The following is a 25497-nucleotide window of genomic DNA, read 5'->3' as shown; positions in this document are numbered from 1 at the left end:
CCCCACGCCGCTGGGCACGATGGTTGGCTCCTAACGCGAGGTCACGCACGCACGACGCGCGGAGGAAGCTCTCGCTGCGACCGCCGAGTCGACAGGCGGTCGCGGCGCTGGACGGAGGGCGGCGGTCCCTTGGAGCTGCAGGGTGGTGGGCGCCTCCGGACGGCCTCGGGAGGGCAGCCGGGACCCCTGCGGACCCGGAAAGGCCGTTCCTCGCCTCGGCCGAGCATCTCCTGCTCCTGCCCTGACCGAGCCGAGCGCCGGGACCATGTCGGCCTACTCCAAGAGTTACAACCCCTTCGACGACGACGCGGAGGATGAGGGCGCCCCGCCGGCACCGTGGAAGGACGCCCGCGACCTCTCCGCCGGGCCCAGCGCGCCTGGGGACCGGCAGCAGTACCTGCGGCAGGAGGTGCTGCGTAGGGCCGAGGCCACGGCCGCCAGCACCAGCAGGTCCCTGTCGCTCGTGTATGAGTCCGAGAAGATCGGGGTCGCTTCTTCTGAGGTGAGCCTGGGGCAGGGGCTGGGGCTGGACCTGGACCCGCCAGTCTGCATTGTCATACGGGGTCAAGAAATGTTTTGTTCACCATCTTTGGGCAATTCTCGAATCGCCTAGAATAGGTTCTTGTGCTTTAGTGACTTGATGATTTGTAGTAACTTGTTAGCTTTGTAAAGAGATGTGCATCTTGAGTACTTGAAAGAGGCAGTTTGCCCCCCAGGAATCTTCCTTAGCCATTAGACTGCTTAGTTGGTTCTTTTTTTTTTTTTTTTTCCTACTCCTAGTTCAAAGGTACACTCCACACTGTCCAGATAAGTAAAAAATTCTGAGCAGCCGAGCCTGGGTTAGGGAAATGGAGGGTCTGTTTCTTGTGCATAATTTTCTGGTCGGAAATCTGGCCCAAAGGTTTCAGCCATTCCTCCCCCAGAGACCCAGAACGAGTGAGGACTGTGTGCCTGCTGGTGTCTGAAGCATAAAAGCAAATGGGCCTTGAGCTTTTTCCCATCGGTGACCGCTTGCCAGTAGAGGTGGTGAGGTCTTGTCTGCCTGGACAACCGCTGAGTGAGCCAGAGCAGGAGTGTGGGCCAGTGTAGGGCCTTATCTTTACTTCTCAAACCCAAACCAAGATCTAAACAGACAGCGTGTAGCTGGGACAGTCCATTGTTCCAACTCGCATTTGTCAGTTCTTTCCATCTATACAGAATTTCAGAGTAGAACCTTATGTGAGGGTGGGTTTTTTTGTTTGTTTGTTTGTTTGTTTTAAGAATAGTCTATTGAGCCGAAACCGGTTTGGCTCAGTGGATAGAGCGTCAGCCTGCGGACTGAAAGGCCCAGGTTCGATTCCGGTCAAGGGCATGTACCTGGGTTGCGGGCACATCCCCAGTAGGAGATGTGCAGGAGGCAGCTGATCGATGTTTCTCTCTCATCAATGTTTCTAACTCTCTCTCTCTCTCCCCCTTCCTCTCTATAAAAGATCAATAAAATATATTTTTTTTAAAAAAATAAAAGAGAATAGTTTATTGATTTTTAGAGAGGGAGGGAGAGAGAGAAACATTGGTGCCAGATCGAGCCCACAACCCGGGCCTGTGCCCTGACCGGGAATCAAACTGGGAACATTTTGGTGCACCGGTGGATGCCCTACCAGCGGAGCCACACCGGCCAGGGCAGGATTGTTCTTTCTTAGGCACCACATGCCTCCTCTGCCTACTAATGAAATGGTTTTGTGTAGGCATTTTTTTCTTTAAGTTTTAAAAACATTCATTGTAAATTATTTTCTTTGTAAAAAAAATATTAGTAGATTATTGATATGTCAGCTAAGAATAATTCATGTTAGGCATATGTAGCTTTGAAATGTAATGCTAGAAACTAAAGTGTTGTATTCCTCCATGGTCTCCTTGTAACTTTTTTCCCTGGCAAAATTCATTCTGACCTGATCACTTATGGTCTTGGGCAGTTTGAGGTATATTGATTAACTTCTCAAATAGTCATCTCCATTTCCCCATTGCCCCTTTCTTGATTCCCCTCCCCTCCCCTACTTGGCTCACCTTCCTATCTTTGGCCTTGTTGAGGAAGTTTAGCTTTTGCTTCTTACATGTCATATCTACTGGATTCCTCTTTTTGAGTCTAAATGGGAAGTGTTGACTCAGATTTGGGAAGATTGCTGAGGTCTTAGGGCCCTGGTGGAGGGGTCGCTTGATTGAGTGTCCCAGGCCCAAGGAATCCAACTAAAAACTCTTTGAAGAGACATACATGCAAACAGTGAGAACAAATGAAGGAGGAAATCAGAATGATACACAGTCTCAGGTATCATAACAGCAGATAAGCTTGAATCTGGTTTTTATGGCTAAGGTTTAGACAAGACAAGTGAGGAGGAAGACGGATGTTCCCAGGGAAAAAGGACTAATGCAGAGGACTGGCCTGGAACCAGAGCTCCTAGGCCCCCCCCCCCCCCCCCCCCCCCCCCCCGCAGGGAAGTGATGCACATGAGCACGAGGTAAGAGCCTGGAGGAGGCAGCTAAGGAGCCTTTTGTCTTCTAGAGGGAAGGGTTGGTCTCATAACTCAAGAGAGCCAAAAACATAGATGATATGAGTTGTTTTCGTAAGGATTATGTTGACCCACACCCCGGTGCTGCCCCCAGGGGCCCTTCTCTCTATACAGTAGGGACTGTGAGAGCAGACACCGAGTGGCACCTCAACCTGTGAGGCTTAGCCTGGGCCAAGCTGGTGTTGCTCTAAGAGGTACAGTATGATTAGTGACAGGCTCTCCCATTAGCATGGTTGCTTGTTGAATTTTTCTAAGTTCTCAATTATCAGAGGCAGGAATGGTCAGCACCCCTGCCCCACCCTACTTCATACTCACCAAACTGTCTTCGAATCATCCTCATCTCTCTTTCATTCCACTCAGAGTGGCCGTGGTGGGTGGGATAGGTGAGCTCTTCCTGCACAGTGTAGTTCCCAGCAGACCTGAGTCACCTGCTCACCTCCCAGCTTAGAGACAGGTGCCTGCCGGATACCCAGCACTGTGAAGCCAAAACACGACAGATTTTTATAGAGGATAGGAGTTTACAAATAATGCTGGGTTGGCAAGGTCATAATTCAGTCCTAACTTTGGCAAAAATAGGAAAATTACTTAGTCAAGTCACCTTTAGCAAAGGAGAGCTGCCCTTCTCGTGGGAAACCAAGCAGGGTTTGTTTCTCACAAAGACTAGCCACAGGTCAAGATTGCCAAAGGACAGAGGAGAAGTAGGCAGGACAGAGCAGTCACACTGGGCTGGCCTGGTAAGCACAGTCCAGAACCATAGGGAGGCTTGCGGGCCACTCAGCTCTTCTACTTTGCCGGTGTAATTTATTTATTTTCTTTCCTAAGGTTTAATTTCTGTGAAGCGATAATCCAGGGTTCAAATTTCAAAACATACAGAGGGCTATGCAATTTCCTCCTATCCCTCTGCCCCTACAGCAGCCACTTACTGTCAGTTCCTTAGGTATGTTTTTTAAAATATTTTAGAGAGAGAGAGATAAACATCAATGAGAGAGAAACATCAGCATCTCTCAGCTGCCTCCTGCATGCCCCTTGCTGGGGATTGAGCCTACAACCCAAACATCTGCCCTGACTGGGAATTAAACCAGTGACCTTTTTTTTTGATTTCAGAGATTAATGGAGAGAGAGAGAAAGAGAGAGAAAAACATCAGTGATGAGAATCCTTGATCAGCTGCCTCCTGCAGGTCCTATACTGGGGATGGAGCCCACAACCTTGCTCCCTTATCATGCTCACCACATACAGTTTCTCTTCCTCTCTCAGTTCCCCCAGGGGCCCTGCCGCTCCAGGCCACTGCACTAGCTACTCCCCCTGCCCTATCCTTTTGCCCCACCTGACCCTCTGATTCCCTAACTTCTCAGCTATCAGTTTCTCACCCCATTGGGGAGCCTCCCTGACCCCACCCTCTTAAACCATATGAAGAGTCCCTGTCAGGGGCTTACCTTGCAGTGCCTCTGTCATGTGTGTGGGTTTTCAAAGAGCACTCTGCCAGCCATGACTCCCTAGTGTCCTCACATCCGCACATGACCCTTAGACATACTTCATCGCGCAGGTGTCATCTCACATTGGGCAGTGTACACCCTCACAGGTCTTCAGCTGTCTTTCTACTTCCCCTTGTTCTATCAGGAATCTCTGTTTGACAAAAAGCCACAAGCCCAAGAGGAATTGAGATTCTCCTCTCTGCTGTCCCTCAGCATTGTATCTCCAATTAGATTTTTCCTTCAACCATCTTCTTTTCCAGTTAAACTTTAGAAAATTCCTTTTGGGGCTCAAGGAATAGGGGGAATCACCTGTAATGCTAACACCTAAGCTAAGAGCTTTGTGTGTGTGCCCTTTACACTGAGGGCACTTTGTAGAGTTCACAGTCACCCTCATCTCTTAGGTGACTTCCCATTCTCACAGGAAACCAATAGAGAAGCCCTGACATGACCCTCTTCTGAGGGATGGGAGCATGCCTTGGGACGGGAGCATTTGGGGCCTGCCTTTGTAGTGGCTGGGGGGCAGGGCCTGTCTGGCCTATCCTTTCTATCCTGGCACTCTTGGTATTTGTTCTGCCAAGCCCTCATCCTCGTTGATTAGAACTAGGTCATTGATACACGGAAACCAGTCCTTTCATCTGCCTGGGAGGAGGATTTAATAGAAGTTCCTCCTCTGCTGGCTTTCTGACCAGCAGATCACCTACAGTAGACTCCAGCTTCCAGCTCATAGAACCTTCCAGAGACCAAAGCGGCACTCACTTCCTGGCCTTCCAGCCTCACAGCAGGACCAGCCACCCCTACATATTTCTCTGCGCTTCTATCATAACATCTAAATAAGATGCTTGGTTACCTTACTGAGTCAGCACAGTGATGTAGACTCTGAGAGTTTGAGAGACTGTGTCACTTGTAAACAAACAAACAAAAATCTCACTATGAATTGAAGAAGGTTTTCTTTGTCAGGTGCTTATTACTGCTGTGACTCTCCAAATTGAGGTGGACAGGCCAAGGTGGGAGGGTAAGTCGATTCCTACTTTTGCCAAAGCTAGGACTGAATTATGACCTTCCCAACCCAGCATTATTTGTAAACTCCTATCCTCTATAAAAATCTGTCATATTTTGGCTTCACAGTTCTGGGTATCCTGACCAGCACAGGGGATCCTGTGATGGGAGAGTTCACTGTCAGGGAAGCCAGAGTCCTGGCCACCATTCCCACCCCCAGCTGCCCTAAGTGCCTGTGCAGCTTCATTTCAAAAACATATAATGCCATCGCCTTTGGTTTTTCCCAGGAGCTCGTCCGTCAGCGAGGAGTCTTAGAACGCACAGAGAAGATGGTGGACAAAATGGATCAAGATTTGAAAATCAGTCAGAAGCACATTAACAGCATTAAGAGTGTGTTTGGGGGATTCGTCAATTACTTTAAATCTAAACCAGCAGAGACTACACCTGAACAGAATGGCACCCTCATCCCCCAGCCCAACAGCAGGTGAGTGGGTCTTCAGCCGTCCTGAGGTGAAGTAGCAGAAAGTGGGTTTTAGTGCAAATAGCCAAGACTCTCAGGCCACTTCTAATGCCTTAAAGAGATCCAAGAGCCGAATCCGGTTTGGCTCAGTGGATAGAGCGTCGGCCTGCGGACTGAAGGGTCCCAGGTTCGATTCCGGTCAAGGGCATGTACCTGGGTTGCGGGCACATCCCCAGTAGGAGATGTGCAGGAGGCAGCTGATCGATGTTTCTCTCTCATCGATGTTTCTAACTCTCTATCTCTCTCCCTTCCTCTCTGTAAAAAATCAATAAAATATATTTAAAAAAAAAAAAAAAAGAGAGATCCAAGAACCTTGTAAGTTTCTCATGAGGAGGAATTCCTCTTCAAACAACTTAAAACAAGCAGGACAAGCCACCCCTACATATTTCTCCAGCACTCCCAATTACCTTCACTTGATTGACATCCAGTCTGCAAATTCAGCATCAGTAAATGGGTCTCCAGTAAAATTACTGCTCCAATAGCTGTGACCCCAGTATTTTGAAAGAGAGAATAATTCACTTCAGAAAGATGTGACTCACTTGACCAAATTTTTGCTTTAAAAAATCTTTATAGTGAACTTTTCCATATTTAATCCAAGTTGCCAATTGATTTTCATTTTAAAATTAGAGATTATTCTCAAAATTTTGGGCTAGAATATAATGAAATCATGCATGTGATTTTGACTGGCATTTAAATAACATTTAAAAAAGTAAAAGAATCACCCTACCTGGTTTGGCTCTGTGGATAGAGCATCAGCCTGCAGACTGAAAGTTCTCGGATTTGAGTCCAGTTAAAGGCACATACCCGGGTTGCAGGCTCAACCCCCTGGAGGTGGTGTGTAGGAGGCAGCTGATTAATGATTCTCTCTCATCATTGATATTTCTCTCTCTCTCCCTCTCTGAAATCAATAAAAATATCTTTTTTTAAAAAAGAACTGAGTTGCTGCTAAAATAGATAAGTACTACTCATATCTCAGGTCGGTGTCTGTTTTTATTATAAAAACTATCTATACCAGTGATGGCGAACCTATGAAACGCGTGTCAGAGGTGACACGTGAACTCGTTTTTTTTTTGTTGATTTTTCTTTGTTAAATAGCATTTAAATATATAAAATAAATATCAAAAATATAAGTCTTTGTTTTACTATGGTTGCAAAGATCAAAAAATTTCTATATGTGACACAGCACCAGAGTTAAGTTAGGCTTTTTCAAAATGCTGACACACTGAGCTCAAAAGGTTCGCCATCACTGATCTATACAAAAGCCTAAGCAACCGACCAGCCGGTAGCTATGACACGCAATGCCCACCAGGGGGCAGACGCTCTGACTGATAGCTTTGATGCGCACTGACCACCAGGGGGCAGATGCTCAACATAGTTAACTTGGCAGTTGCAGTTCTGGGGTGACACACCCTGAACCAGAGAGGAGGGAGCCCGATTCTGGGGTACGTCACAATCCAGGAGTAATGAAAACCTCAGATTTCAGAAGGTCTTGCTCTATTCTACACATCATAGAGCACTGGGGCCTGCAAAACCATTTGCCTGACAGAGTCTGGCCAGGTTTTGGAGGTACATGGGAGAGTAAGAGGACTTTTGTTTGCATGGTTCATGTAGAAGGAGGGCCAAAATGGAGGATAACTGGATTTCAGCTTGGCTGATGAAGTGGCCAGGCTACTGGTTAGCAGAGGTGGAGAAACGCAGACTGTATAAGAGGCCCAGCTTTGGAGACGCGTGCCACACCTTTGGGGATTCAGTGGGGTGTTGGGTGCAAGCTGAGTATCTCTGAGTTGCCAAGAGAAGTCCCTGCTTACAGCTGGAATTAGGCTTTGCAGGCTAGGAAGCAAAAATCAAAGATATTTTGTAGAGACTTACATAACGAGAAAATAAACAAAATTTTAGTGATAAGTCAATTAATTGAGGGAAATAATAATTGAATACAATTTTTGTGTAATACAGGTCTCTTAATGGAAAACTGAAATTCTTAATTGAGGTTCAATGTTAGTGTTTCCCATCATTTAATTGATTGCCAGTGGACATCTGTAAAGGCCATTCTCTGCTTGTGGCCATACAAAAACAGGTGGCGGGCCGGATATGGCCTGAGGGTCAAAGTTTGCTGAGTCCCAGTCTAAAGTACCCAGTTGGCTTTTTCATATGTTCCTCTTCCATCTGGGACTAGAATCCTTGTTTTCCTGAGGGAGGGCCACCTAAGCAGCTGCTTCGCTTCTAAAGCCGGTGTCTTGGAAGCTTGTCACATGGCCAGTGGGGCTTTCAGCCGTGCTGATGGAATTCCTGCTTTGGTCAGAGGAAATATTTGATTTTCTCACACAGGCATTACTTAGAAAGATTGACTGTACTATCATAACTGTTTTTCCTTTCTAAAAGTTTCCCTTTTATCTTAACTTTTATCAAAAGATTGAAAGAAGCTATAAATACAAGTAAAGAACAGGAGGCCCAGTACCAGGCCAGCCACCCAAACCTCAGGAAGCTGAATGACTCAGGTTAGTGGGGACCTGTGCTTCCTCCCACATTTGTATTCTGTGGGGAAACCTCTGGATTTGGTGTTGGCCCTGATGGATGGGGGCGGGGCAGCAGGGACTTTCAGCTGCTGCCATCCCACATGCTGGATGACAGGTGTTAGGGACCCAGCGTCACTCTCGGGGAGCTGGAGTTGTGCATTACTTTGGAGGGTGGAATGATGAAGTGGGAGCCTGTGTCCCATTGGAAATGAGCCTGAGTTCTGGCAGTGAAAAGCCATTGCAAGCTGCCCTGCGGGTGCTGGACCTGCAGCACCACAGACGCGGCTGCCGTGCTGCACCTGTGACGCCAGGGCACAGAGGAAGTGGCTATTTCTACGCTCAGTGCTTAGAACAGTGGGCACTAAGAATGGTTTGTAGCCTGACATTCCTGGCACGCCCGGCTGGCTGGCGTTTGGGGTCCATGTGCGCGGCCGGCAGACCTGTGCTCAGGCTTACACTTGGGAACCGCAGGTGGAACCCTCAGCACTGCTTTTGCTTTTCCTCTGGACGACAAGGCTGTTCGGTGGGGTGGGTGCAGATGCACGTGGCAAACGGCGTGGGACTGACAGGCACAGGGGCTCCTTCCTGGTGGGTTCATAGGGGCTGGGCGGGTGTGCGCTCCCTGTGGCCCTCGGTGGGCAGTTGGGAGCCACCTGGCACATGAGCACCCACACTAGAGACCCTGAGACAAGCAGTGCACTTTAGGGAGCGGGAGGGGCTTGGTCAGTTAGGGGTGGGGTGGGGGTGCCAGAGGTTCGCTCCCAGCATTTGCCTGTCCATGAGTTGGGAGTCGGGCCCCACGTGGATCCCCTCAGTGGGCCGATGGTAACTGCAAATGATTGTCCTAGCCAGGGCACTGGGGAGAGGGAGGCTGTAACCCTACTGGGGTGGCAGGTATAACCCACTGTAAAAAATATTTTTTTAAAATAAATAAAAGCCAACTGCAAGAAAACCCCTATGGTTAGTAGAATAATGGCTCCCTAAAGATGTCCAATCCTAATCCCAGACCCTGTATGAATACTATGTTATATGGCAAAACGGGAATATGGTTGCAGAGGGAATTATAGTTGCTAATCAGCTGACTTGAAGTGGGGAGATTATCCTAGGTCAGTGGTCAGCAAACTGCGGCTCGGTAAACCACGGCTTGTGAGCCACATGCGGCTCTATGGCCCCTTGAGTGTGGCTCTTCCACAAAATACCGGCTCTTCTACAAAATACCGACTTCTGCACATGGGCCACCTAGGTTTCAATCGCACTGTACATGCACACCCGCATATGGTATTTTGTGGAAGAGCCACACTCAAGGGGCCAAAGAGCCGCATGTGGCTCAAGAGCCGTGGTTTGCCGACCACGGTCCTAGGTTATCCAGTTGGGCCCAGTATAGTCACAAAGGTCCTTTCTAAGTGGAAAAGGAGGCAGAAGAGGGAGTGTCATAATGGGAGACTGGAGATGCTACGCTGCTGGCTTTGAAGATGGTGGAATGGACCATTACTAAGGAATGCAGGTGACCTCTAGAAGCTGGGAAAGGCTAGGAATTGGATTCTGCCCAAGATCCTCCAGCACAACCCTGTTGACACCTTGATCTTAGCCCAGTGAGACCCGTGTTGGACTTCTGACCTGCAGAACTGAAGGGTAAGTTTGCTTGTTAGAGCAGCAGTTGGAGACTAAGATAGCCCCCAAGCTTGAGTGAGGGGAGAAGCAACGGCATGGAAAAGGTGTGCAAGGTAGAATGTTTTTGTTTGAAATCATCCTGTTGATATTAAATGACAGGCTCAGAAACATCCCTTACCCAAAAAAGGAATTTAGGCCTTCTTGGGGCTTCTGTAGACCCCTAGAAAGCAAGGCACAAGGGAAGGCTCCAGAAACCAGATGCTTTCTGTGCTTTCTAGATGCCTTCAAGGAAAGTAGGACACACCCTGGAAGCATCAGAATCCACTACTGTCATGGTTGGCACAGCTAAGGAGAGTCCTGATGGAGGAAGAGCCAGGAGTCAGGAAAGGCTGAGATCAGTGCAGTTCAGTCGGCAAAGGCAAAAACCATGGGACAAAATAAAACTAAAATAAACCTGGAAAAAAATCAAGGTCTTCATACCCTAAAGAGGTGGAGCAGGAGCCCTACAACCAAAATACACGATTTTAAGGAATTAATGGAAGTTTTTATTTGGTATGTTTTAAGAGACTCAAAAAAAAACAACAAAGAAAATGACATTGTATGTGTAGAATGGCTTCAGTATTGTTCAGTATTTCTAGGGGCAAATGTATAGTATATTATTTATCATTTCTTTTTTTCCTTATTTTGTTTGAATTGAAAATAAGTAGAAATAAGTTTCAAAAAGAAAAAAATGCCCATTATCCCATCTCTATAACCTAACAATTTTCATTTTTAAACCTTGTCCTTTAGACTGTCCACAGCATGTGTGGTTGTGCATTGTGGCAGTTCCACTGCCATATTATTACTTGAATGTATCTGTGTCTTCTGAGCTTGGGTGCCTGTATCTGACCAGGTCACTCGTAGCTTGAGAGTCTTGAATTCTGAAAGGATGCCCTGAGGAAGCATCTCTCCCTCCCCCAGGGCTCCTGCCCCTGCATGTTATCCATTCACACACTCATCTCTTCGATTGGCTTCTGGTTCATTGACCTTATTCCGTCCACCCATTTTGCAGATTAAGATTAATCTAGTGAAGCAACATTTCTAGAGACATCAGTTAAAAGTTCTCCTGTTGTTTCTTTCTAAACTCAGACCCCATCCCTGAAGGGGCCATTTCTGCTGTGAGTACCGAGGCTTACCCGAAGAACCCACACCTTCGAGCCTATCACCAGAAGATTGACAACAATCTAGGTAAGTTGCACCAGCCTCCACAGATCCCTTACTCAGGGTACTTGTCTTCCAGGCAGTTCAGCCAAACCAGCCAGTGCACTAGAAGGACCCAAGTTCTCAGGACTAAAACCTGGTGCCTGCCTCTCCCTGATCACATGTCAGGTCCACTACAAGTTGTGTCCATCTCACCCCTCATTCTCTAGAGTCTGTTCACTTCTTTTCATTCTCACCTCTTGTGTGGATTATGACATCAGCAGGGACCAGGAGTCCCTGAGAGGCCACACAGTACAGCCGGAACCCTGCTCACTTCATTCTTACCACCTGGCATGCAGAGCCCCATTTTCTCCCCTGCAAACCAGGCTCAGGAACAGAACCTGCCTCTGAAGACTGGGTAGGGGGTTACATGAGCAACACCATCAAGCACGTAGGAAACTGCCTGTCCTGTAAGAGCAAGCACTCATGTGGCCCTTATAGCACATTGGCCACACAGCTGGGTTCCTTACTGTCCAGGTCTCTTGCCCTGGCCTCTGGTCCCTGCCTGCCTCTCCACACTCCTGCCTTCATCACTTTGACTTCTTTACTTGCCCACAGCTGCCATCTGCATGGAGTGTCCTCCTTCCCACTCTGCAGGCTGGCTCCTTCTCATGCTCTCAGCCTTGCTTTAATGTGGCCGCCTCTTGTCTATCAGAGCACCCTATTGTTTCCACTACAGTGGCTTATCTGATGTCATCCTGATGAGGCTGTAAATTCCAGAGAACACAGGAATATTTGTTTGTCACCACTTTGCACCCAGGGCCTAGGAAGAAAGCACTCAATGATTGTTTTTTGAATGAAGGGAGCAAAGTCAGTCATTTGAAGTTCAAATGGAGGAGTGTTGTGGGTGTAAACACTAGGGGTTGACTCTGTGAGCCACTTTCATGTGATTATTCAAGGTGGTGTCTCAGACAGTGTTGCCTCCTCTGACCTTTGCTGCATGAACAGGAACCTCCCCCCTGGCTAGTGTCCCAGCTGCTGCTAAGCTTCCTAAGGCCTTGGGAGTCCTCACAGGTTCTTTCTCTCTAAAACCAATTTTTTTTTTAAATTTACAAAATAAACTCAGGAATCATAGGGCTGAAGACTATCCTTTTTTCATTGATCCTGTTTAGATTTGTGGTGCCAGTGCCAATATTTGTGGATTCTGGCCTTTTTTCACTTGTGTTTTATCTGCAATTTAGCAGTTAAAAGGCTTATAAAGCACCTCCTCTTCTGTCTTTCCTCTGGCTCTTTCCTGCCCTGTTCTTAGTAAAAGGGCAGAAAGCAGCTCTGGACATGCCCATTCCTACTCCCCAGGTGCAGGTGCACGTGTGTGAGTGTGCACACACACACACACAGAGTCATGAAACCTAGGAAAGAGGCTTCATCTTCACCCAGAGAGAATCAAGTCAAGACTCAATTCTAGTGCTCTCTTCGGCAGCACATATACAGAGATTAGCATGGCTCTGCACAAGGATGACATGCGAATTCATGAAGTGTTCCATATTTATTTTTAAATGAAAAAAGGAAAGATAAAAAAGACTCATTTTTAAAGTTGACACAGCCTCATCAGGGAGTTCCAGAATCCCTCTGCATGCCTCTTGCCCCCAACTTACCCTCGGTTCTCTTTAGGTCATCTGTGCCAGGTAAGCCTTTCATGTACTCCTAAGACTGGCCACAACCTTATAGACATCCCTCTTGAAAACAAATGTGAGATTGATTTTACAACTTTTTAGAACAGAAGGAAAAGATTTGTTACCAATAGTGGACCAATCTAATGAGGGAAATAGAATGAGTTCAGAAAGGGGTCTTGTGGCCAGGTGCTCCCGGGGGCCTTTCTCTCACAGGGGGCTCACCTCAGCTGTGGTCAGGGTCCTGGGAAGGCCAGAGCTCACCTAAGGAGCAGGGTCAGAATTTACACTCGGGCCCAGTGGAATTAGCCTGGATTTCCTCTCATGCTACACTTTCCCTGGGTGGAAGTGGGACTCTTGTTGTGTTTCAACTTGAATTTCAGCAATAATGATGTAACCTGCACAAGGGTTGAACCTTTGCCAAAAGCAGTATACTCCACAGTTACCTGGGGCTCAGCCAACTGGCATCTCTGAGGGAACCCAGCATCTTAGCACTTCATTCCTTTTGAGCCTGGTAGATACAGGGGCTCCCGTTGCACAGGATTCCCAGGTCTATCTCAAACATGTTTCCAAACTGGGATCCTCATATTTTTCACTCTGGATCTGTGCTTGATCCAGCTTTAGGGCGCTAGAGATGGAAAAAAGGAAAGCAGGCACTACTTACTTACTGACATGGAGTTCTTTGCCCCTGAAGAGCAAGTCAGTGGGTCTGGTTATTAAGAACCAGTGTACCTCTCCCAGATATTCACCCTGGGGTCTAGGAAGGAAACTTGTTTCCAAGCCCCTCTGTACTCTTCCGTGGGTACTAATTGATCTTGCAATTGGCAGCAATTTACTAGAAGGTTCAAAGGTTGCTGAAAAAATACGTAGGTCTAGATGAAGTTTATAAAACACTGAAAGGACAAACACCATTATATTAACAAGTGGTTATCTTTGGTGGGTAGTGTGGGGAAGAGTGGATTTTACATTAAGAACATACTACTTTCTATTGAGTAAACAGATTTTCTTTTCACTTGCACATATTTTGGGAAATGTAACCAGAGCGCTGGAGGTTAGCCTGTTATGTGAGGAAGAGGATTTTGTAATTTAAATGTCACTGAACAGCCCGGCCGGCGTGGCTCAGTGGCTGAGCACCGACCTATGAACCAGGAGGTCACGGTTTGATTCCCAGTCAGGGCACATGCTCGGGTTGTGGGCTCGATCCTCAGTGTGGGGCATGCAAAAGGCAGCTGATTGATGTTTCTCTCTCATCATTGATGTTTCTTTCCCTCTCTCTTCCTCTTAAAAAAATAAATGTCACTGAACACCTGGAAGGGAACAAGAAGCAGTTCCCAGTGCCATCACTGTTTGCTTAGACCTGCATGTCCTTTCCTTTCCCACAGATGAGCTGTCCTCAGGACTGGGCCGGCTGAAGGACATAGCCTTGGGGATGCAGACAGAAATTGAGGAGCAAGATGACATTATTGGCCGCCTCACAACCAAAGTGGACAAGTTAGATGTCAATATAAAAAGCACAGAAAAAAAAGTTCGACAACTTTAAAGACAGTGAAGAATTTCCACTCCATTACGATGAAAACATTTGAAAGATCTTCTTTTAAGTTCCCAAGAAATTTCATTTATTATTTTAGTATGTAATTTAACATGTGTTTGCAAATGTTATAATCGAGTGGGTCTTAAGAGATTTTGTTACGAGGAAGTGTGCGTCCCACTTTTTCTGAGCCAACACCTCGCTCACTTCTTTGAACTGAATGCTTAGAATTTTAGTCTGAGCACAGTCTCCTTGCCTTGAATATCGTGGGCCTTTGATTAATATCATGCTGGAATGAGAAGGAAAAACTGCATTTATGACTTTAATGAGCATATGGAAAGATGTGGGTGGAATTTTAATCCCTGTTTATGGTATATCATTCCTAGGCCTTACCATGAGTCAGAGTGCTGAGGGACCCTGTGAGCCAGTTTGTGTGGGAGGATCTTTCCTTCCCAACACCTTTATTTCACAGCCCTGCTCTCTGTGACGCCTGGAAATACGTAGGGAATTGGATATTCCTTCTTCCCGATTTCCCTCATCTCTGACACACTGTTCCTGATTAGGGGCAGATTCTCCACTGGCTCAAGGCTGTGCCTGGCTGACCAACTGGGGGCACTATGTAGTTGGTGGGAATGGAGCATCACAGAGACATGGCCAAGCAGCGGTCTTCCTTCATTGAGCCCTCCACTCCTCTGGACTCTCCCTGACCAGCCTAAGTATGACAGTGTTCACTCAGTGCCTGGGTCTCCTGACCCATCCAGGGTTCCCACTCACTCTCCTTACATGTCTTACAAGGTGACTTGACTCAGCACTTGGTTCTCTGCTGCCAGTTTCAGGACTGGAAGTCACAAATGATGCTGACTGTATAAAAGGATTTGGCTGAAAGAGAAAGCCCTACATTATCATTTTGAACTGGTCCAGTTCTTTCATTTTACAAGAATCACTTAAAAGCATTAATTACAATTGATTTCTATAATTAAATGGATTCTTTTTGTGTTGGTATTCCAACAAAATAATTGAAGCCACAAGGCACTTTGTGTTTTTAAAAAACAAATCAGTTAAAATATTTTGAAGTTGTGAAAGTGCTCAAAGGGACTGATTTTAATAAGGCAGTTTAGGTCAATTTTTAAATAACAGTGCCTTTCAACTTGAAACGTGGCACTGGCTAAGTGACCTTCACCACTTCCATTTTGTAGCCTATAAACAAATCCCTTAAAGCAAAGGAAACTTTAAAGTGCTGCAGCACTGCATCATTATTTATATAACAATTCGTTTGTTAAAGGTCCATCCCATAATGCATGACCTTCCTAAAAGTACTGACAGCCTCCATTAGTAAATATTTACTCTCAAGTTTCAGCCACCTCAGGGAGTATGATCCATGTCATGAATATCCCAGGACGTGAGGATGTGATTAAAAGTAATTACTAGTAAGTTAGACACTTATTTATCAGATGAGCTCATGATGATTATTCTCTTCATAACTGGTAAAAGGAAGATTTTTTAAACATGTACTCAGCCCAAACTAAAGTTCACAGGGCTTTCAGCAAAAAGGCTGCTAAAAAACATGAGGCCAGACTACAGAGCAGCTAGGAATTACATTTCCACTCATTCTAATTGTTTCTGTATTTTTCCTCACTTAACACCTTCCTCCATGTAATAATTGTTTCTCCTTGTTATGAGGCTTAGACTCATGGAGATCAGTCATTATACCTCAGACCTAAGCTTTTTATTTTCAAATAAAGGCCATCTTACTGCCAAACATTCTCTTCTGCAACCTTCCATATGCCTAATGGGATTAGTGATTTAACTGACTTGAAGCAAAGTAGCACCTTATTTTATGTACCTTCCCTGTCTGTCTTTGATTGATGAAGCCAATCACCTTACCCCATATTTTTAACCCAAGCATATGGAAGGAGAGTTGCTTTCACTTTTAAAGAAGTTTATCTTCCTCTGACACATTTGTTTTTGTTCAGATCCCCTAATTCTAAGGCTCTGCCAAGGGACTGTCTCTAAGCTATGTGCTGGCCAGCAGCTTCTGTCTGCTGGGTCTTCACCCCTTTTCCTACGCCCCCTAAGGACCGGTTGGTGATTATACTTTATAAAGCTAAGTTGTGTTTCGGAGAACAAGGGGAGACCTAAGGAGTCTCTTTAAACTTTGCACTTGATGGTGATGATCAAAAAGAAAACATCTACCCTCTAGAGCAGCGGTCGCCAACCTTTTGGACCTCACGGCCCATCAGTGGTCCGCAGACCACCAGTTGACAAATGCTGCTCCAAAGGTTTCCTTAAACCAGCAGTCACCAACCTTTTGGATGACCTTGGCGACCGCTGCTCTAGAGACACTCAGAGGTGCCCAGGCTAGAGTTGGGTGTTGGAGGCTTTGGTACAACAGACAAGACCAGTGAACTCATCCTCCTTGCTAGATGAGCCCATAAGACATTTTTATTTCCACTTTTGAGCCGAAAACAAACTGTGCCTTCAAAAAGGTGGCTTTTCTAACTTTAGGTTGGTTATATGTTAAATGTGCTACTAACTTTAAAAAAATGCATTCTCCAGTGGAAACTATTTCTAATATTTAGTGTTTTGTAACTTAGCAGTGGGGTTGTCTCTTGCATCCTGTAGGAAAAAAGACCTGAATTTAACTTAGGTGACAAGAAATACAGAAGTGTATTTTAATTTCTCTTCTTTTTATGAGTATGTAATTTTAAGTGTACACTACACCGATTTAGTAAACAGCTTATAGTTTGCCTACATAGACCTTGTCTGCAGAATTTTTAAAGTTAGCAATGTTGTTGAGCATCTTCAGCTCTGATGGATGAAATGTCTTATGTACAGAATCATGATCTAGTCATTGAAAGTGCTCATTGGAAGGTGGGCTTTTTCTTCAGAGTCTATATCAGAACAAATCTTATGCTCCATGCCTTCAACCTAATGACCATATTCCATAAAATAAAATGTGAAGTTTTTAAATCAACTTTGCTCTCCAACACAGTCATTTTCAAATAAAGGGCCAGAAAATAAATGTTTAAGCTCACAGACCAAACTCTCTGCCACAACTACTCCACAATCATAGCACAAAAGCAGCCAAAGACGATATAGTAAGTGGCAATGGCCCTGGCTGGTGTGCTCAGTGGTTAGAGCGTCAGCCCATGAACCAGAGTCACAGGTTCAATTCCCAGTCAAGGACTCATACCTGGGTTGCAGGTTCAATCTCCCATGGGGGCCATGCATTCTCATCATTGATGTTTCTATCTCTCCTCCCTTCCTCTCTGAAATCAATAAAGATATCTTTTTTAAAAACACACAAAAAAACAGTGCTGTAAATGGAACTGCCTGGCTTACATCATATACATTTCTGCAGTCTTTATGGAATCTGCACCCAAAGAAGATTTCCTTTGTTCCAATGAATTGTTCTTTTTTTATTGTTGCTTTTTGTTTGTTTTTTTAATCCTCACCGGAGGATATTTTTCTGTTGACATTTTTAGAGAGAGTGGAAGAGAGAAGGAAAGACAGAACTAACACATCAATTGGTTGCCTCCTGCATGTGCCCTGACCAGGGCCAGGGAGGAGCCTGCAACCAAGTATGTGCCCCTGACCGGGAGAATTGAACCTGGGACCCTTATGTCTACAGGCCGACCCTCTATCCACTGAGCCAAACCAGCTAAGGCTCCAATTAATTGTTCTTGTATGTAAGTTGCATTCTTTCCCTGTATACCCAGGTAGTGAAATAACAAGGCCATCCAGGTAGCCAAAGGCCCTAGAAGCTTATAGGAAATGGACCATACCTGCCATGATCTTTACCAATCTAGTGGAATAGGAAAGGCTCCAACCATGTTCCTACAAAACTAGAAAGTGTAGCCCTAGCTGGTTTTGCTCAGTGGGTAGAGCATCAGCCTGCAGACTGAAAGGGTCCCGGGTTCAATTCCGGTCAAGGACACATGTCTGGGTTGCGGGCTTGATCCTCAGTAGGAGGCGTGCAGGAGGCAGCCAATCAATGATTCTCATCATTGATATTTCTCTCCCTCTCCCATCCTCTCTCTAATCAAAAATATTTTTTTTAAATATATTTTATTGATTTTTATACAGAGAGGAAGGGAGAGAGATAGAGAGTTAGAAACATCAATGAGAGAGAAACATCGATCAGCTGCCTCCTGCACACCTCCTACTGGGGATGTGCCTGCAACCAAGGTACATGCCCTTGACCGGAATCGAACCTGGGACCCTTCAGTCCGCAGGCCGACGCTCTATCCACTGAGCCAAACCAGTTTCGGCAATATTTTTTTTAAAATCTAGAAAGTGTAATGATCTGGAAACTATTCTCCCAAACTGATGTAACTTCGTTTCTACTGAAAACTCTTAGCCATGCTTTGATCTTTGGTCCTAACAAACATAAAAAGGTACAGCTGTAAAAGTAGGCGAGATAACTGCAAATAAAAATATTTCCAAAAATATATAGATAGATATATTTCCATCGACAACTCTATTGATGGTGCTCCATGTAAAACAAAAATTACATAAAAGAGGAAAGAAGACATTAAGAAAGTAGATACAGCCCTAACTGCTTTGGCTCAGTGGATAGTACGTCGGCCTGTGGACTGAAGGGTCCCGGGTTCGATTCCAGTCAAGGGCATGTACCTTGGTTGCGAGCACATTCCCAGTACAGAGTGCAAGAAGCAGCTGATTGATGTTTCTCATCGATGTTTCTAACTCTCTATCCCTCTCTTCTCCCTCTCCCTTCCTCTCTGTAAAAAATCAATAAAATATATTAAAAAAAAAAAAAAGTAGCTACAGCCCAGCCAGTGTAGCTCAGTGGTTGAGAATCAACCCATGAACCAGGAAATTACCGGTTTGATTCCTAGTGAGTGGGCCAGCGGTCTAACCACTGAACACACCAGCCAGAGCTGATTGTCACACTTTTATTTTATATTTTTATTGATTTCAGAGAGGGAGAGGGAGAGGGAAAGATAGAAACATCAATGATGAGAATCACTGACTGGCTGCCTCCCGCACGTCCCCTACTGAGTTGTATGTGCCCTGAACCAGGAATTGAACCCTGACCTCCTGATTCATAAGTCAATGCTCAACCATTGAGCCACAGTGGCCAGGCTGATTGTAACTTTTTATTTATTTTTATTTTTTTGATTGTAGCTTTTAAACTATGAAACCCCTGAGACTGTACCTTCTAGTTGAAATAAAGTATCTGTAATAGAAAAAATAACCACATGAAATCACCTCACACCTGTTAGAATGGCTATTATCCAAAAAACAAAATAAACAAGTGGAACCCATAGATAGAGAACAGACCGACAGCTGTCAGAGGGGAAGGAGCTTGTGGGGCTGGGTGAAAAAGGTGAAGGGATTAAGAAAAAACAACTCAGACAGACAGCAGCATGGTGATTACCAGAGGGGAAGGAGGTGGAGGGAGGTAGAAGAGGCTCAAGGGGAGATACATGGTGATGGAAAGAGACTTGACCTGGGGCGGTGAACACACAGTACAATATACAGATGATGTCTTATAGAACTGTACACCTGAAACCTACATAATTTTATTAACCAATGTTACCCCAATACATTCAATAAAAAATTATTGAACAAGTGTCGGTAAGGATGTGAAGAAAAGAAAACCTTTGTACATTGTTGGTGGGATTGTAAATTGGTACAGCTGCTATAGAAAACAATATGAAGTTATGCCCTAGCTGGTCTGGCTCAGTAGATAGAGCATTGGCCTGCAAACTGAAGTGTCCTGGGTTTGATTCCGGTCAAGGGCACATGTCTGGATTGCAGACTCGAATCCCAGTAGGGGGCGTGCAGGAGGCAGCCAATCAATGATTCCCTCTCATCATTGATGTTTCTCTCTCTCTCCCTCTCCCTTCTTCTCTGAAATCAATAAAAATATATTTTTAAAAAATATAGAAGTTACTCAAAATTTAAAAATAGAACTAGCAGCCGTGGCCAGTTTGGCTCTTATGGCCTGCAGACTGAGGGTCCTTGGTTCGAGTGAGGTCAGGGGCACATGCCCAGGTTATGGGCTTGATTCCCAGTAGGGACCATGCAGGAGGCAGCCAATCAATGATTCTCTCTCATCACTGATGTTTCTCTCTCTCTCCCTTCCTCTCTGAAATTAATAAAAATGTATTTTTTTTAAAATAGAACTAGTATATGATCTAGCAATTCCACTCCTGAGTATGTACCCAAAGGAAACAAAATCACTTTGTGTGTGTGTTTTTAATTTTTAATACATGATTATTGATTTCAGAGAGGAAGGGAGAGGAAGAGAGAAATAGAAACAACAACGATGAGAGACCCATTGATCAGCTGCCTCTTGCATGCCCCTCACTGGGGATTGAGACCCGCAACCTAGGCAGGTGCCCTTGACAGAATCGAACCTGGGACCCTTCAGTCCACAGGTTAACGCTCTATCCACTGAGCCAAACTAGCTAGGGAAAAAATCACTATCTTGAAAAGATGTCTGCACTCGAATGTTTATTGCAGTATTATTTGCAATAGCCAAGCTATGGAAACAACCTAGGCGTCCATTAATTGATGCATGGATAGAGAAAATGTAATGTGTATGTACATACAATGGAATATTTTCCAGCCATAAAAAAAGGAGACCTAGCTAGTTTGGCTCAGTGGATAGAGCTTCGGCCTGCGAACTGAAGGGTCCCGGTTTCGATCCTGGTCAGGGGCACATACCTCAGTTGCAGGCTCCTCCCTGCTTGGGCCCTGGTCGGGGCTGGTGCAGGAGGCAACCAGTCAATGTGTCTCTCTCTCATCAATGTAGTGTCTATCACATCTCTGTGTGTCTCTTTCCCTCTCTCTTCCACTCTCTCTAAAAATCAATGGAGTGCCCATCAGTAGATGAGTGGATTAAAAAAACTGGTACATCTTACACAACGGAATACTACGCTGCAGTAAAAAAGGAGTTCTTACCATTTGCAACAGCATGGATGGAACTGGAGAGCATTATGCTAAGTGAAATAAGCCAATCAGAGAAAGATAAATACCACATGATCTCACTCATTTATGGAATATAATGAACAACATAAACTGATGAGCAAAAACAGATCCAGAAACAGAGAAGCATCGATCAGACCGTCAAACCTCAGAGGGAAGGTAGGGGAGGGTGGGAGTATGGGGGAGAGATCAACCAAAGGACTTATATGCAAGCATATAGGCCTAACCAATGGACACAGACAACAGGGGGGTGAGGACATGAGTGGGGGGTAGAGGGGGTAACAGGATAAGAACACATATGTAATAACTTAATCGATAAAAAAATTATTTAAAAAATCAATGGAAAAAATATCCTCAGGTGAGGATTAACAAAAAAAAGAAACATCAATGATGAGAGAGAATCATTGATAAGCTACCTCCTGCACAACCCCCTACTGGGGATCAAGCCCACAACCCAGGCATATGCCCTGACCAGGAATCAAATGTGACCTTCTGGTTCATAGGTCGATGCTCAACCACTGAGCCACGATGGCTGGGCAGGCCTTCTTTTTTAAAATTCTAGTAAGGGAGATTTTTAGTCCACAGTTGCTTGAACGTCTACCCAGAAGTTCTTTCTTCTTCCTGAAGCCAAACCCACAGTATTGTTTGGTCTAACTCAGGCCTGGGTAGCCCCACTCTTACTAGTGCTTGCTTTAGGAAGGGGCATGTAACCCAATGGAGTGGGGATAGGAAGAGGCATCTCATAAGGTTTCTGGAGGAAGTGCTCTGTTCTTAAAAGGGGACACGAAGTGCTCTGGCTGGTGCATGGCTCAGCTGGTTGGGCTTTGTCGAGCTGGTTTAATTACTAGTCAGGGCTCTCTAAAAATTAATGGAAAAAATATCCTCAGGTGAGGATTTTTTTAAAAGAGAGAGAAAAGAAATTCTGCCATATACAACTTAGATGGCTCGATCCCCAGTGGAGGACATGCGGAAGGCAGTGATCGATGTTTCACTCTCACATCCTGAGCTACCTTATAAGACTTCATATTATGGGAAATGACAAATGCCCTTACTGCTTAAACGAATTTGAGTCAGGGTTACTCATTGTTGCAGCAGAAAGTTTGCCTGGTTAAGATGGTTATACGGTGAATCCCTGGTGAGTAAACTTTTGTAAGATCACTGAGTCACTCTAGTATTACAGGTATAGACAGATCTGAGGTCTAATCCAAGGAGGGCCCCTGACCTAAGTCATGACTACTTTTTGAATAGGCTTTGCACCAGAAATGGAGTGAGAGGCTTCTAGGTGACCTGGGGCGTTAAACGAAAACAGTATTCATTTTCAGAAAGAAAGATGTCCAGAGAAACCACTAAGATGATGGATAGGAAATGAAAACATGGAAACAGGGACCTGAGTGGGAAAACACAATGGTTCATGCTTTTAAACAGTTTTGAAAGTTTCAGTTTTATGTTAGGAAAGGGGGACTTGGAATTCAAGGGTTCTGTCCACTGTCTGTATCATTAAAAGGTGGGGGGTTTTTTTGTTTTTGTTTTTTAAATATATTTTATTGATTTTTTTTTTTTACAGAGAGGAAGGGAGAGAGATAGAGAGTTAGAAACATCGATGAGAAAGAAACATCGATCAGCTGCCTCCTGCACATCTCCTACTGGGGATGTGCCCGCAACCCAGGTACATGCCCTTGACCGGAATTGAACCTGGGACCCCTCAGTCCGCAGGCTGACGCTCTATCCACTGAGCCAAACCGGTTTCGGCTAAAAGGTAGTTTTTGCCCTAGGTAGTTTAGCTCAGTGGATAGAGCCTGCAGACTGAAGGATCCCGGGTTTGATTCTGGTCAAGGGCAAAAGTGGGCTCAATCCCCAGTAGGGGGCATGCAGGAGGCAGCCGATCAATGATTCTCTCTCAACATTGATGTTTCTAATGTTTCTATCTCTCCCTCCCTCTCCCTTCCTCTCTGAAATCAATAGAAATATATATATATATTTTTTTTTAAAAAAAGGAGATTTTACATGTATAGAAATTAGAGTACAATGAAGAGAATTATAAGATACCTTCTCCCTCAAGTAGAGATGGTGATCACAGGGGTTGATGCAAACACTCATAACATGTAGGCATTAAGTCTCAGTTATTTTTAGGCAAAGATTACTAGTTCTGGCTCTGTTACAGAATGACCATCCTACCTCCCATTATGGTACATAACTTATATGTCATAAATGGTATGGTTATTGATTGAAAGTAATTTTTTAATTTGAATCGAACTATTACTATTACTTAAAAGGCAGGGTCTCTCACCCCAGCCAGTTTTTCTCAATGGTTAGAGCATTGGCCTGAAGACTGAAGGATTTGATTCCTAGTTAATGGCATATACCTTGGTTGCAAGCTCGATCCTTGGCCCTGGCTAGGGCATGTGCAGGAGGCAGACAATGGATGTGTCTCTCTCACATAGCTGTTTCTCTCTGTGTGTCTCTCCCACTTCTTCCACTCTCTCTAAAAATCAATGGAAAAATATCCTCGGGTGAGGATTAACCAAAAAGGAAGAAAAGAAAATGGAGCCCTGACCAGTTTGGCTCAGTGGCTATAGCGTCGGCCTGTGGACTGAAGAGTCCCAGGTTCGATTTCAGTCAAGGGCATGTACCTTGGTTGCGGGCACATCCCCAGTAGGGGGTGTGCAGGAGGCAGCTGATGGATGTTTCTCTCTCATGGATGTTTCTAACTCTCTATCCCTCTCCCTTCCTCTCTGTAAAAAATCAATAAAATATTTTTTTTTAATAAAAGAAAAGAAAATGGAGATTTTTCTCCCCACTCTCACCCACTCATTTTAAGATCACACTTTAAAGGTAGAGTGTTTGCCTTTTTATATATATATAGTATATTTTACCGATTTCAGAGAGGAAGGGAGAGGGAGAGAGAGATAGAAACATCAATGATGAGATCGAGCCTGCAACTGGGGTATGTGCCCTTGACTGGAATCGAACCCAGGACCCTTCAGTCCACAGACCAACACTATCCACTGAGCCAAACCAGGTAGGGCAAGGTCTACATACTTTTAGAGTATGGAGGTAAAAGCCCAGGAAGAGACTGAATAATAATAATGGAAAAACACATAAATGATGCTCAATATGTGCCAGGCACTATTCTAAGCGTGTATTCGCTTGTTTAATAATACATGAAGCACCGATGGAATGATTAAGTAACTGGCCCAAGGTCACACAGTTAGTCAATTGCCTGAGCCAGCATTTGAACCCAAGCAGTCCAGCTTCAAATTCTGTGCTACTCAAACTGTACCTGAGACTAATATATTATGAAAGTGTTTTGGGGATTGGTGAAAACGTGCTGATGTTGAGTCACAAAAGGCACTAGGCCTGGACCGTTTAGTTTACCCTAGGAGGGGCATCACCTATCACCCTACAATCTAGAATATGTTCAACTTGGGGGGTAGGGGGTATGCAAAGGGCCAAAATGAAATTCCACTGACAGAGGAATCTAAGTAAGAGTTTGTACTGCCTTTGAGGATGTGCTTTCTTGCCTGTCCGGTTCCTGGGGTGGTATTATCAATAATTGGGCATCAGTAGCCTGGAGGTTTTACTGATAGTCATTCGTTCAACAAATATTTGAGCATCAACTCAAGGCCACAAATTGTGCTAGGCCCAGAGTTGAACAAGATAGACAAGATCCCCACTTTCTTAAAATGTACATTCTAGCCCGGCAGGCGAAGCTCAGTGATTGAGTGTCGACCCATGAACCAGGAGGTCACAGTACGGGAACATGCCCGGATTTTGGGCTCAATCCCCAGTGGGGGACGTGCAGGAGGCAGCCGATCAATGATTCTCTCTCATCACTGATGTTTCTATCCCTCGCTCTTCCTCTCTGAAATCAATAAAAATATAAACAAGGGGGGGAATGAAAGAGTAACTCGGAGAAGCAAGCTGAACCTCAGCAGGCAAGGTCTTAAGGCCACGCCCAAGAGATGTCTGTATTTTATTTGCATTAATTCAGCGCCGATGATGACCACATTACCTCAGGCTGTACTTCCTAGACCACTTAATCTTGGTTCATCCGACCTTCACCACCCCTCTTGTGCCCATCGGGTTGTCTGGCCACTCCGTGTCCCTGAGCCTACCAGGACACCTCGGGCCGGGGTCACCCAATCTTCATCTGCGGTCGCTTCAGGCCCCGCGGTCACGTCCTTCCTGAGCCCCTGCAGGCTATCCGGCGCCACCCCTCGGCCGGCCGGGTCACCTCAGGGCCACGCCTCCCTGGCCGAAGAGTCGGGCTCGCACGCTACGCTTTGTTCCCCAAGCAGGTTTCGAAACGCCGCTCCCTCTCGGCTCCAGCTGTTTCCCTGCCAGCGCTAGGAGACCCGGGAGTGGCAGCGCCCCCGGCGGCGTACCACGACCCAAGAAGGGAGTGCCCGCCGCCGCCAACGCCTCCGCCTCCTCCCGGAACGCGGGAGCCTGAGCGAGCGGCGCACGCCCCAACCGTCACGATCACGCTCCTGATTGGCTGAACCGCGAT

General features: G+C 45.5%; 1 protein-coding gene, 1 non-coding gene and 1 pseudogene across 2 annotated transcripts; all 3 read left to right on the top strand.

The window, feature by feature from the left end:
* Positions 1-54: 54 nt before the first annotated feature.
* Positions 55-17004, top strand: SNAP29 (synaptosome associated protein 29). The gene is made up of 5 exons (XM_036353581.1): positions 55-502; positions 5297-5493; positions 7939-8024; positions 10782-10880; positions 13885-17004. The coding sequence occupies exons 1-5, from the start codon at positions 266-268 to the stop codon at positions 14040-14042; spliced, it is 777 nt and encodes a 258-aa protein (XP_036209474.1). The 5' UTR covers positions 55-265; the 3' UTR covers positions 14043-17004.
* Positions 8296-8430, top strand: LOC118678688. The gene has a single exon (XR_004974975.1). It is a non-coding gene; the product is annotated as a small nucleolar RNA SNORA43 (small nucleolar RNA).
* LOC118678681 lies at positions 12297-12382 on the top strand (annotated as a pseudogene).
* Positions 17005-25497: the final 8493 nt, after the last annotated feature.

Source organism: Myotis myotis, unplaced genomic scaffold (assembly GCF_014108235.1).
Source record: "Myotis myotis isolate mMyoMyo1 unplaced genomic scaffold, mMyoMyo1.p scaffold_m19_p_20, whole genome shotgun sequence".
Classification (NCBI taxonomy): domain Eukaryota; kingdom Metazoa; phylum Chordata; class Mammalia; order Chiroptera; family Vespertilionidae; genus Myotis; species Myotis myotis.
Note: the sequence above shows the minus strand (reverse complement) of the source record. Positions and strands in the feature narration are given on the sequence as shown.